Source organism: Eurosta solidaginis, chromosome 2, assembly GCF_040869045.1.
Source record: "Eurosta solidaginis isolate ZX-2024a chromosome 2, ASM4086904v1, whole genome shotgun sequence".
In the NCBI taxonomy this organism is placed as follows: Eukaryota; Metazoa; Arthropoda; class Insecta; order Diptera; family Tephritidae; genus Eurosta; species Eurosta solidaginis.
The window spans coordinates 28,848,980-28,862,912 of NC_090320.1; the positions used below are offsets into that span (position 1 = coordinate 28,848,980).

The 13,933-nt window shown below is 32.4% G+C and overlaps 1 protein-coding gene across 7 annotated transcripts in view; it reads left to right on the top strand.

Annotated features, from left to right (window-relative positions):
* The window catches only part of raw, a 142,523-nt gene that overhangs the window by 25,114 nt on the left and 103,476 nt on the right, over positions 1–13,933 (top strand). The window contains exon 1 of one of the 7 annotated variants that reach the window (XM_067764809.1): positions 1,006–2,105. The exons of 2 other annotated variants lie outside the window; for them this stretch is intronic. Coding sequence is in view for 1 of the 5 variants with exons in the window: in XM_067764806.1 (XP_067620907.1) it covers positions 2,095–2,105 (11 nt within the window). In the remaining 4 variants the exon portion in view is untranslated. Of the gene's footprint in view, positions 1–1,005; positions 2,106–13,933 lie in introns of those variants that run through there. 4 more of the 7 variants (XM_067764806.1, XM_067764799.1, XM_067764795.1 and 1 more) reach the window with 4 other exon arrangements.

Sequence of the window (13,933 nt, forward strand, 5' to 3'; positions counted from 1 at the left end):
TTAATGCAAAATAATTTTGAAAAATAAAACAATTTCCTAAATTTTTTCGTTCATTTGAGATTTGTAAATTGATAACAAAATCAAATCAATATAATCAATAAATAAAAAAAAAATATTTTTTTAAGGCTTGAAAATTGATCAGAAGCGAAAGTGAAGCGACAATTTTTTACTCATAAGATAAACTGAGAACAAATGAGGGTGAGTGGATCAAAATGTTTTTATTATTAAAAAATTTAATAAATTTAAAAAAATTTCATTATTTCTGTTTGCTTGTTGAGGTTTGAAAATTGGTCGTCAATGAAAATTGAAAAAATTACAAAAACATAGTTTTTGTTTTTTGTTTTTATTTTTAAGGTTTAAAAATTGATAGTAATGAAGGTGAATAAAAAAATAATTTTTATAGATAAAAAGCATTTTCAATAATTTTTTTTCGCATTTTTAAAAATTGAAAATGAAGGTAAAAAATATATTTATATCAAATAAAAATGTTTATAAACAAAAAAATTTACAACATTTTTTTTTTGCATATTCGACGTTTGCAAATTGATCACAAGTGCAAATTAATGAAAAATTTGATTTATTCAAAAATGTTCAATGTATTTTTTTCAAATTCGAGGTTTGAAAATTTATCACGATTCAAAATTAATAAAAAATAGTCTTTTTTTTATCAAATAAAATTTTTTTTAAAACTATTTTTATTTTTTTTTTAATACATTTTTTCAATAATTTCAATTTTTTTATTAATTTCGACATTTTATAATTCTTCAATTTTATTATCACAATTGTAAATAATAGCAAAAAAAACTATTATCAAATAAAGGTCTGTTTAAAATTATTTTTATTTAATGAAACATCAATAATTTTTTTTTTTCAAATTCGAGGATTGAAATTGATCACAAATGAAAATGAATGTCAAAAAAACGATTACAGTTTTTTATTCCTTTTTTCGGTCTTGACAAAGATAATATTATGCAAATAAAATATCGCAATACATAATAATGTAAAAAACATATTGATGTTTCAAATTCATAAAAAAGGAAAAAGTTTAAGAAATACAAAATAGTATTTACATAAAATAAAAACAAAATACGTTTATACCTAAAATTGGTGTTTTGAGATTTTATTTTGGAAAAAATAATAGAGGTTTTAAACGTTTTAAATGTGAAAAAAGAGAATAATCAGAGGGCGATGGCGAAGGCAAACTATTTTTTAAGGTATTAGTTACAAAATTTGTATTTCATAACTTAATTTTCATCCCACCCTAATAAATACGTAAATAATTTGTATTTGATTTTTTCCTTTAACGTTTTATTTTATCTTAATTTTGTTTATATTTGAGTATCGTGTAATCGAAAAAAATAAATATACTAAAGAGAGCACAAGAAAATGAAAAAGTGTGGTAAAGAGAAGGAGAGAGAGAAAGAGTCATTATAGAGAGTGCGGTTCACTTTATATTGAATGAATATTTAAAAGGCATTAGCTGAGTTTCACTTAGTGGTGGGGGCATGAGGGTGCCAGATGTTGACGCTTGCTTGGGTGAAACGCGCAAAAAAGCTGACTGTGTTATCTGTCGGTCGGCTGACTAGAGTTCTTGAAAAGCTTTTGCACGTTGTCGACTAACAGTGCCACAGTACGATGAGAATTTGCCTGAGGCGTGCACACGTTTTTCGGGCGTAAAATAAATTGAGCGGCGTGTGTGGAATTTTCAATAAAAAAGCATTAGAATTGAAAAAAAGTAATAATAGATTAAAGTAAAAAATTAAAACAGAAATTAAACTAAATATAAGTGAAAGTTAAAATTCAAATTTCGTTAAAGCTTGAAGCGAAATCATAGTTATTTGGCTAAGCCACCAGCGAAGTATTTACGCTACAAAAACAACAACCATAGACCATGAAAAAAAAAATTATTTAACGAATTAATTAAAAAATATTTGTGCGCAATATAAACAAAAAATTCCAAACACAGAAATTCCAAGTGCTTGCATTTTATAAAACTCGTTAAGCTATAAAATATAAACTAACAAAAAGTAAAAAAAAAAAATATAAAAATCTACGTTTGTTTATTGTGATCTCAACGACTTTAGCATATTGTTTATGCTTTCTTTGTGAGTTTAAGCAAAATTTTTTTATTGCAATTTTATTTATACATATTTTTTTATCGCAAAAGCTGTAAGCATTCATTTTATACATTCACATAACTCATTTAAATATTTACATTTATTTGCGTATTAAAGTGGGGCGAAAAAAATAATTAATTATAGTATTTTCCTTAACTTGGTAATGATATTTGGACTAATTTTAAAAACTGAATACATAAAACAGCTTTTCATTCAACATTTAGAGGTGTAACACATGCTTAGAAAATCATTCATGCTCAATTCAGCATTTTAAAAATTAAAAATTTTTCACAGTATACTTGAAACTGAAATTTTCTTTAGGGCGACTAAAGGCTTTGGATTCATCAACATTTTTTTTTTAAATATTTAATAGACCAAATTCTTCGTTCGCCTCTGGCCCTGCCAGTCGCAATAAGCGTAATATACTCCCTTATAAGAATTCCCGAAGACAGTACGTACAGAACCGAAACGCGTAGGAGGGTTTTAATTTTTGTATGGATTTTGCCGCATTGCATTGTCACGTGCTATCAAATCAATACTTTCGTTGTTAGTCTACAATCGCACGCTGTCAATATTTTAACCCGTTATATGCTATCTTGGGTAGTTTTGTTGATCATTCTAAAAAATTTGGTAAATATGTATTTTGTTTCAAGTGTCGGCCGAGGGTTAAAGTGTTTACAAAATATTCTTCTTAGCTTCGTGAATGGAGAAGTATTTTTCTTTTCAATGGACCCAACTATCCTACAGACTGCCCGATCATTGTAGTGTATTCCAGGCTGTTAGGATAGGGACACACAATATCGGCAACGAAATATTTATTTTCGGCGACAGCCAGGCAGCTACCAAATCCTCATGCCTCATTCTCGTTCAATTCTGAACTAATACTAAACTGTCGCCGATCTCTTCAAGAGATGGTCCAGCAGAAAAATGTATACCTCACGTGCGTCCCGGTGAAGACTGCATTGTCAAACGAAAACCCCTTTATTGAATTTACTGTGCAAAATATTATGAGATACCGGGGTACCTATTTATCGGGTACAATTTTGCAGCTTCTCCAAGCGAAATGCAAAATTGCGCCCTCTTGTCGGAAAAGTTTTGTTTGAAAGAACAGGATTTTTCGAAAGTTATTAACATTTTGTTCATGTTTTTACGAATTTTCACTCACGCGAACTAATCTAATAAGATAATAAAAAACATCCTTTTTAATGTTGATGTTTCCGACAATATAAAAGTTTGAGTTGTTTTAAAATCGTTTGACTTAAAGTGTTACGAAAATTAAACTTGCCGAATTACATGTAAAGTTACACCAGTGGTGAATTACCTTCCTGCAATTTGATTCTTTACTTTTCTATAACTTACAAGTTCTCTATTTAAAATGTTATGTCAAACATGTATACCACAAGTTTTGTTCGAAACAATCAAGTGCGGCAACTACATGCGAGAGAAGAAATTGAGAATGAGCTGAGATGCAACTGAAAGAATTGAGAATCAGTTTTGTGACTACCATTGTCATTTCTATATGCAAAGCGAAGTTCAAAACTATAAACTTAATAAATTATAAAATATAAAATTTTGTGAAAGTTCGTTTAATAAAACAAAATAATAAAGTGTATAATGTTTAATGTGTGCCAGCATATTTGATGTACGCCCAATTGAAGTTCGGTTGGAAGTGCGTACATATGTATGTACATATATGTAGCAAGCATACGTATTTATGTATTCACATATTTACGTATGTATGTTTATGGCAACATAGGTACTTTCATACAAAGCTGTCGCAACAACTTTTGACTACTAAAACGGTCAATTACGAATCAACGATTTGTGCGCAGTTGATTCAACATCTTGTTGCGATGGATAAAAATTTACAGAAATTTCGGTTGAATTGACCCGTATTTCGGTTGATTTTACCAGTCTTTTTCTTTCAGTGCATATATCATAGCTTTCGCAACCCAATTGTCAACCTGACCTACGCGAGGCGAACCTTTTACGAACTGTCGCCGATCTCTTCAAGAAATAGTCCAGCAGAAAAATGTATACCTCACGTGCGTCGCGGTGAAGACTGCATTGCCAAACGAAAACCCCTTTATTGAATTTACTGTGCAAAAAATTATGAGATACCGGGGCACCTATTTATCGGGTACAATTTTGCAACTTCTCCAAGCGAAATGCAAAATTGCGCCCTCTTGTCGCAAAAGTTTGTTTGAAAGAACAGGATTTTTCGAAAGTTATTAACATTTTGTTCATGTTTTTACGAATTTTCACTCACGCGAACGAATCTAATAAGATAATAAAAACATCCTTTTTAATGTTGATGTTTCCGACAATATAATAGTTTGAGTTGTTTTAAAATCGTTTGACTTAAAGTGTTACAAAAATTAAACTTGCCGAATTACATGTAAAGTTACACCAGTGGTGAATTACCTTCCTGCGATTTGATTCTTTACTTTTCTATAACTTACAAGTTCTCTATTTAAAATGTTATGTCAAACATTTATACCACTAGTTTTGTTCGAAACAATCAAGTGTGGCAACTACATGCGAGAGAAGAAATTGAGAATGAGCTGGGATGCAACTGAAAGAATTGAGAATCAGTTTTGTGACTACTATTTTCATTTCTATTTGCAAAGCGAAGTTCAAAACTATAAATTAAATAAATTATAAAATATACAATTTTGTGAAAGTTCGTTTAATAAAACAAAATAATAAAGTGTATAATGTTTAATGTGTGCCAGAATATTTGATGTACGCCCAATTGAAGTTCGTTTGGAGGTGCGTACATATGTATGTACATATATGTAGCAAGCATACGTATTTATGTATTCACATATTAACGTATGTATGCATATGGCAACATAGGTACTTTCATACAAAGCTGTCGCAACAACTTTTGACTACTAAAACGGTCAATTCGAATCAACGATTTGTGCGCAGTTGATTCAACATTTTGTTGCGATGGATAAAAATTTACAGAAATTTCGGTTGAATTGACCCGTATTTCGGTTGATTTTACCAGTCTTTTTCTTTCAGTGTATATATCATAGCTTTCGCAACCTAATTGTCAACCTGACCTACGCGAGGCGAACCCTTTTACAAATACGCATACATTATACACATATTTATCAGGCTAGACTCTGGCGACCCCAAGTTCCTTGTGGAACTAGGAGGTGGGAAGGTTCAATGTGGTCATATTACATCGTTCCCGATATGATCGGGCCTTAATGGTGCTTGTTACCGGAACGTACGGATCTATATCTGGAAAAGGAACACCAACATCGATAACGCTCCCCAAAATCTTCGAGGAGTTTCCTTATCGCTGCGCTGAGTGGCGCAAAGCAGCGCTTCCTGGGAACTCTCTCTCGGTATAATCTGCAGCAGGTCGTGGAATATGACATCAAATACTTGGTTGTTGCGGGATCTTATTAGGATTATTTGAGGCCTGTTTCGGGAATATACCACAAACATTTCTGAATTATTCTCGGGATTATTTCGAAAAAATTTTGGGATCAATTCAACGACAAAACAAATGAGTTATTTTTATTTTATTTTTAATTTGAAAAAAAAAAACTGCTTCGGGGAAATTTTCGGAATCATTCCGTATTATTTCCATTCCATCATTCCATATTTCAAGACTGTTTTCGGAATAATTTCAGACCCAATTTGGTATTTCGGGTTCTTCTTGGAATCGTTTTAAGACTGTTTTGGGATTATTTTGGATTTGGTTTCGTAATATTTTCATAGCTTTTGCTGGGCTGTTTCTGGGTTCATTTCAGAATTATTTCAAGATGATTTGAACTTTTTTTTTTTTTAAATATACTGTCTCGATTTTCGAAATCACTTCAGAATTATTTTGGTATAGTTTCTGGATTGTGTCGGAATAATTTTAGGATAATTTCAAAGCTGTTTCGGGGATATGCCGAACAACTTTCAGGATAATTTGAGGTTTATTGGGGAATAGTTTCCAGATTGCATTCGTGGTAATTTTAGGACCATTTCAAAACTGTTTTATAACCCATTTAGGACTACTCCAGTATTATAAAAAAAATTTTCGCTCCGCTCTGTTATGTATATATGTACATTACAAACTCATGCACGTAAAATAGGCTGCAAATGGAGCAGATAAATCAGTAGCATTAATGAAAAAATATAATAAAGTTCACATTTGTCCGTTTAAAAAGAGAGTGGGGCCGTTGCAAAGCGGAAATCGAAATCACAGAGCAATAAAAATTATTTAACAGACATATATACAATTGTTGATACAATACGGTTATTGTGACAATAAATTCGGATATCTGTGGCTTGATGTTTAGCATATCTAAACACGTATGTACATATGTATGTACATATATACATATACTCATGTACATATACACACACACATATAATTTAATAGTTTTGAAAAAGGGGAGTGTACAGAGCGTAGATACAAGCAAATACGCAGAAGGCTCGTTATTTATCAAACTTTTTATTATACTCAGCGTGCTTTGCACACAGAGTATATTAACTTTGATTGGATAACGGTTGGTTGTACAGGTATAAAGGAATGGAGATAGGTATAGACTTCCATATATCAAAGTCATCAGTGTCGAAAAAAAAATTTGATTGAGCCATGTCCGTCCGTCCGTCCGTCTGTCCGTAAACACGATAACTTGAGTGAATATTGAGATATCTTCACCAAATTTTGTACACGAGCTTATCTGGACCCAGAATAGATTGGTATTGAAAATGAGCGAAATCGGATGAAAACCACGCCCACTTCTTATACATATAACATTTTGGAAAACACAAAAAACCTGATTATTTGGTAAATAATACTGACTGAATACGGACTGATATTGAGACTCTTGATAAAAATTTAAAGAAAAAAAATTTTAAAATGGGCGTGGCACCGCCCACTTGTGATAAAATCAATTTTACTAATATTATTAATCATAAATCAAAAATCGTGAAACCTGTCGTAACAAAATTCTGCAGAGAGGTTGCCTTTGCTATAAAGAATGCTTTGAAGAAAAATTAAGGAAATCGGTTAAGGACCACGCCTACTTTTATTTCAAAGATTTTTAAAAGGGTCGTGGACGAATAAAATAAGCTATATCTTTGCAAAAAAGAGCTTTATATCAATGGTATTTCATTTCCCAAGTGGATTTATAACAGTAAATAGGAAAAACTTCAAATTTAAAAAAATGGGCGTGGCACCGCCCATTTTATGACTAAGCAATTTTCTATGTTTCGGGAGCCTTAACTAGGAGAAAAATTAACATATCGTAATAAAATTGGGTACACAAATTTTCCCTATAGTAGAAAATATTTCTAGTAAAAATGGACGGGATCGGTTAAAGACTACGGCAACTTAGATATAAAACAAGTTTAAAAGGGTCGTAGACTAGAATAATAACACTGTGCTACACTGATTTTGCACTTTAATAGCGACCTAGTGTCCGTTGTAGGTCTTGATGAGTAGATCAAGATACCGTGTTTCAAAATTTTCTAACACCCCGAAATTTTCAAGTTATTGTTAAAAAACTGTTTTTCTTGTACCTCGCGCATTCCAAAATTAGTTACTCCGTCATTTTTCCATCAATTTTTGATTGCTTAACAGTTTTGGAAAGCTGAAAGATAGGGCTTCAAAAATATATTTAATTGTCTACACTTTTTATAGCAAATTTTAGAGATTTTTTAAAAGTTGTCTAAAATTTTCTCGTTTTTTTTAATTTTTCGAAGTTTGACGGGTTTTTAATGTATCATTTCTTTAATGAAAAATTTTTTTTTCTATCTCGAGTAAAAAAATTGCTGGTTGATTAAATTAGGTTGAGAATTGTTTAAATAACAAGACTTTTTGTGAACAAGAAAATTCTGCTCTCATTGTACAATCGATATCACGTTGGGTAAGGATTAATTGTATGATTTAGGTATATCGCTGCCATCGTATTGATTCTTATCGTTTCTTTTATTCTTTATTCCACCAATTATTTTTTGTTATAACAAAATTCCAATTATTACTTTAATTATTTAAACAATTTCGATATTTTTTATTTATCTATATCATCTCTCGAGTAATTTTATTTCGCTCCTATGTTGGAGAGAAAAAATAAAGAAATAAATAGTTGCAAATATATTTGCATACATAAAATTTTGTTTTATTTAATGTACTTAATACAAAAAAAAACTTCGAATTTCGATAGCTGTTAAAAATGTTTGCTAGATCTTCTACGTTTATCAGCCACATCGTCAGTATCGCGTATCGACCCCAAAATTTCTGTTTGTCTCCATGACAATCCTAAATCGCGGACAAGGTCACGATAATCTTCATTTGACACTAAATGTTGCTCAGTATCTTGCGTTCCAGTTGGAACGAATGTGTCGTTGATTTCTAGGTCGTCAGAGTTTTCTTCATCATCAGCTTCTAATGAATTTTGCGGTTCGGAAATTGCATCACGAATAGTCGATATTTCTCCCTTGATTGGATGAGATACAGTTAACACATTAGCATATTGTATACGGTCACGGGTTTTGTAGTGATGAATAACAGTGTTTGTTTTGCAGAAGTAGCAATCTTCTGGCTTATGGAAAAGTTGACGATGCCATATCATTGGGGTTGAGAATGGTAAAGGTTGTTTGTTGCATTTCCCAGTTTTCCATTTTTTGAGTGCGCTGGAGCACTTCACACAAGCATACACTGGTTCATACCAAACATTTTCACTATACACACGATTAAAGAAAGATGTGAAAGCTTCTGTGAGAGCTGCATTGGTTTTTAATTGTACACGATGTTGCGTATCAACGAATAACCCGCAGACGTAACAAAACTTATTACGCTTATCACACATTGTTAAAAAGTACCTCGTACAACCACTGAGTGATATGATTCTACCAAAATGACAGAATCCTAAGTTTCGTCTTGTCATTTATCTTACAGAGGCAAAGGGGCAAATGTATCTCATTTCCACAAACCAGAAAAACCGTTGTCAAAACCGTGGTCATATCAATTTTTCCTAACACATGATTTGATGATAAAAGTAAATAATTTTGTTTATCTTTTTTTCATAATTAAATCATAAAAAAAAAGTTAAACGAAACATAGAGAATGCTCAAATCAACGGCGACGATATACTGAAATCATACATTGAATCCTGACATGGCGCGATATCGATTCTACGATGAGAGCAGAATTTTCTTGTTCACAAAAAGTGTTGTCGTTTCAACAATTCTCAACCGAATTTGATCAACCAGTACTTTTTTTACTCGAGATAGAATTTTCTCTCAATCTCTTAAAGAAAAAAATTTTTCATTAAAGAAATGATACATTAAAAAGCCGTCAAACTTTGAAAAATTAAAAAAAAACGAGAAAATTTTAGATAACTTTTAAAAAATCTCAAAAATTTGCTATAAAAAGTATAGACAAATATACATATATTTGAAGCCCTATCTTTCAGCTTTCCGAAACTATTAAGCAATCAAAAATTGATGGAAAAATGACGGAGTAACGAATTTTTCAATGCGCGAGGTACAAGAAAAACAGTTTTTCAACAATAACTTGAAAATTTCGGGGTGTTAGAAAATTTTGAAACATGGTATCTTGATGTACTCATCAAGACCTACGACGAACACTAGGTCGTTGCAAAAGTGTTTGAGATATTTTTTTTTCTGTAGCACTGTGTAAGCTATAACTTAGCAAAAATTTAATTTTAATAAATAGATTCCCTGAGGAAGACACGAAAATGTGTCGAAACGCGTCGGAAATAAAAACTAAACTTCTTTTATTTAATTAAATCGGCCTAAAAGCTCCAAATTCATATTAAATAGCTTAGCAAAAATTTGTTTTGAATCAATGATATTTCACTCATGAAGTTTTATTGTAAGAGGAAATGCGGAGACATATTTTTTAAACGGGCGGTGCCACGTGTTATGTAGAAAAGTAATTTATCTGAAATGAAATGTGCAATTAAAGCTCACGCTGTGTATATAATGTTCGGTTACAACCGAACTTAGACACCTTTACTGGTTTTTTATTATATTTATTATTTGCGTAGTTAGTCATAACTTTGCATATTCTTAATCATACTAATATACGAGGGATCGTTGATAAATATTTAGTTATACATACGCACTTGCATGTTTTATTTTTGATTTTTTAAATGTCCTTGCATAAGTAGTTTTGCTTTTTTATAGTATTTTAATGTTTCTTAATTGAGTTGTTTATCAATATTTTTTGAATTTGTTTATCATTCGTAACCACATGTACATACATTTATTGTAAATACATATGCACATATCGCATATCTAGATCAAAAGGGCCAAACTCAAAAATCTGAATTTTCGAAGTTATGACTACCACCAAACATTCCAAATCAATACCTATCGAACTGTATACTTGTTTTATAAATATCTCCACTAATCAACGAAAAATTTCTTTTGTAATATATATAAACTGTATTGGCACATATGGTGGAGACACTAATTTTTTCGCGTTTACTGAACATTACGATTTTTTGAGTTGATCGCTGTTTGGAACTGGGTGTACGATATGTTTGCTCCATGCAAATATTCAGCACCAGCCACTTACCTACCCTTCTGCCGTTTTACTTTTTCGCTCTTTTACAAAATATCTTTGTTTTGGTTTCTCCTTTCTGTTTTACAAATTTCATTGAATACGATTTGTAGTGTACATATCAGAGATCTGATTTGAGTACTAATAAAATTAGTGCACTTTGTCATGAGCCAAAAAATTGTGTCTAAATGTGTACTTAGTCAAGTACAGAAAAATACTATGAGTGACTAGCACATAAAATAGAAAATAGATACGAGTGCCCCACAACACATATGTCCCATACATATATGACATTGTTGAGTATAAACTGAAATCATATTCGCTTTAACTCAGTAGCACGTTGGTTTCGTGTGTAATACACTGCATACTTCGTTTATTATCGGTTTTTCTTTAGCGCTGTTTTCAGTTTAGTTTTGTGTACATCGTTGTGTTGCTAGCGTCAGAAGACTGATATGACTATATTCATTTTATTGGACTGTTAGTCTCACTTATTCCAATTAGTGTTTTCGTATAACACATTTGACTTTCTTGCTCAAGAAGACAATTGAGTACTGACCTGCTTCGTGGCTTATGAGCGATTATTCATTTTACGAAGCATGACTATGTAAATGTGTTTTAGTGGATATAAGAGAATGATATTCCTTGTTTGTGTACGCACTAATACTAATTTTTTGGTTAGTCCACTAATAACATTAAAAGATGAATAATTGCAGCTCACTGGTACATATGTAAAAATGTAACGGATCGTTAGGAAGCGTGTGTGCATAAAGCGTTTATGTGAATCGTGGTACACGCGAAGCTATAGTACAGCTATATATTCGAATCAATTTATGGACGAGGGCGTGTCGATGTGTGTAGCATTTTCAGTTGCCTCCCATTGTTACTCGTTCTCAGCTGTCAGTTGTCATCAGTCATTAGTCATGAATTAAAGCAGAGATGCACCTTAACGTTAAGCTAATCGTTTATCAAAAAATTTCCACCGTTTCCGTTGAAACACTTCGAAATATTATCGATAAAGAAATTATCAAGATAAATTGTATCTCGTTTTTAACCGAAACGAAAAGCTTTCGTTAACGTTAAAAACGTTAACAAAAACGTGATACTTTATGTTTGAATTGTGCTGGCAATGCTATAGCCATGGTGAAGCCGTAAGGTGGTAACAACGAGCGCACATACACACACAAACTCCATATAATTTGTTTGTGTAATTCGTTGGTGGTAATGTCTAAAACACTCTGAGAAATGTACGTACTGTCAAAATTCATGAGAAAAGTTGCAATCAGCTTGGCTATTGCTTTCACCTTTAATGACTCCGCCATCAATCAGCTTTGCCAGCATAGTTTGAAATTAATAATGAACATAAACGATTTGATTCCGTTTTGATATGGCAGAAAACGAAACGAAATCATTTCGTTAATTTGACGTTTTTAACGTTAATAAACGAAACGAAATGACTTTGTTTCGTTTATTAACGTTAATTATCGTAACGAAATGATATCGGTTCGTTGGTTAAGCATGCCTGAATTAAAGTTTCAAATGAGTAATTCAATTAACAAGACTGTTAATGCAGTTAAACAAGAAGTTAAGAGGTATGAGCAGGGTTATTGATCAAAAGAAATAATTAGCATCTGGTATACGAGAATTCATGCTATAAAGCTGGTGTGTACAAGGAAAATGAAGTTAAAACGTGAAAAGATAGAAACAAAAAAATAATGATATAAAAAAGTAAAAAGGCATTGAATGGTTTTATAGACACTGGATATGATCGAAATGAGAATATTACAATTCTTTAAATATGACAAAAATGAGTTAACAAAAAGAAAAAAGGAAAAAAGAAGAAAAAGAAAGAAGAGGAAGAAGGAAAATAACAGAGAAGAAGAATAAGAAAGAAAGAGAAGAAGAATAATAAGAAGGAAGTGGAATAAGAAATAGTAGAAAGAAGAAGTAGTAGACAGAAGAAGAAAAAGGAGAAGAGGCCGAAGTCGGTGAAAGAAGAACAAAGAAGGCGAAGCAGGAAAAGAAAGAAGAAGAAGGAGAAAGAAAGAAGAAAAAGTAAAGAAAGAATAAATAAGAAAAAACAAGTAAGGAGGGTTAAGTTCGGGTGTAACCGAACATTACATACTCAGTTGAGAGCTATGGTGACAACATAAGGGAAAATAACCATTTAGGAAAATGAACCGAGGGAAACCCTGGAATGTGTTTGTATGACATGTGTATCAAATGAAAGGCATTAAAGAGTATTTTATGAGGGAGTGGGCCATAGTTCTACAGGTGGACGCCATTTAGGGATATAGCCATAAAGGTGGATCAGGGTTGACTCTAGAATGCGTTTGTACGATATGGGTATCAAATGAAAGGTATTAATGAGTATTTTAAAAGGGCGTGGACCTAAGTTCTATAGATGGACGCCTTTTCGAGATATCGCCGTAAAGATGGACCAGGGGTGACTCTAGAATGCGTTTGTACGATATGGGTATCAAATGAAAGGTGTTAATGAGCATTTTAAAATGGAGCAATCCTTAGTTCCATAGGTGGACGCCGTTTCGAGATATCGCCATAAAGGTGGACCAGGGGTGACCCTAGAATTTGTTTGCACAATATGGGCATCAAACGAAAGGTGTTAATGAGTATTTTAAAAGGGAGTGGGCCTTAGTTCTATAGGTGGACGCCGTTTCGAGATATCGCCATAAAGGTGGGCCAGGGGTGACTCTAGAATTCAATTGTGCAATATGGGTATCAAACGAAAGGAGTTAATGAGTATTTTAAGAGGGAGTGGGCCTTAGTTCTATAGGTGGACGCATTTTCGAGGTATCGCAATAAAGGTGGACGAGGGGTGACTCTAGACTTTGTTTGTACGATATGGGTATCAAATGAAAGGTGTTAATGAGTATTTTTAAAAGGGAGTGGGCCTTCGTTTTATAGGTGTTCGCCTTTTCGAGATATCGCCATAAAGGTGGACCAGGGGTGACTTTAGAATTTGTTTGTATGATATGGGTATCAAATGAAAGGTGTTAATGATTATTTTAAAAGGGCGTGGGGCTTAGTTCTATAGGTGGACCCCTTTTCGAGATATCGCCATAAAGGTGGACCAGGGGTGACTCTAGAATTCGTTTGTGCAATATGGGTATAAAACGAAAGGAGTTAATGAGTATTTTAAGAGGGAGTGGACCTAATTTCTATAGATGGACGCCTTTTCGAGATATCGCCATAAAGATGGACCAGGTGTGACTCTAGAATGCGTTTGTACGATATGGGTATCAAATGAAAG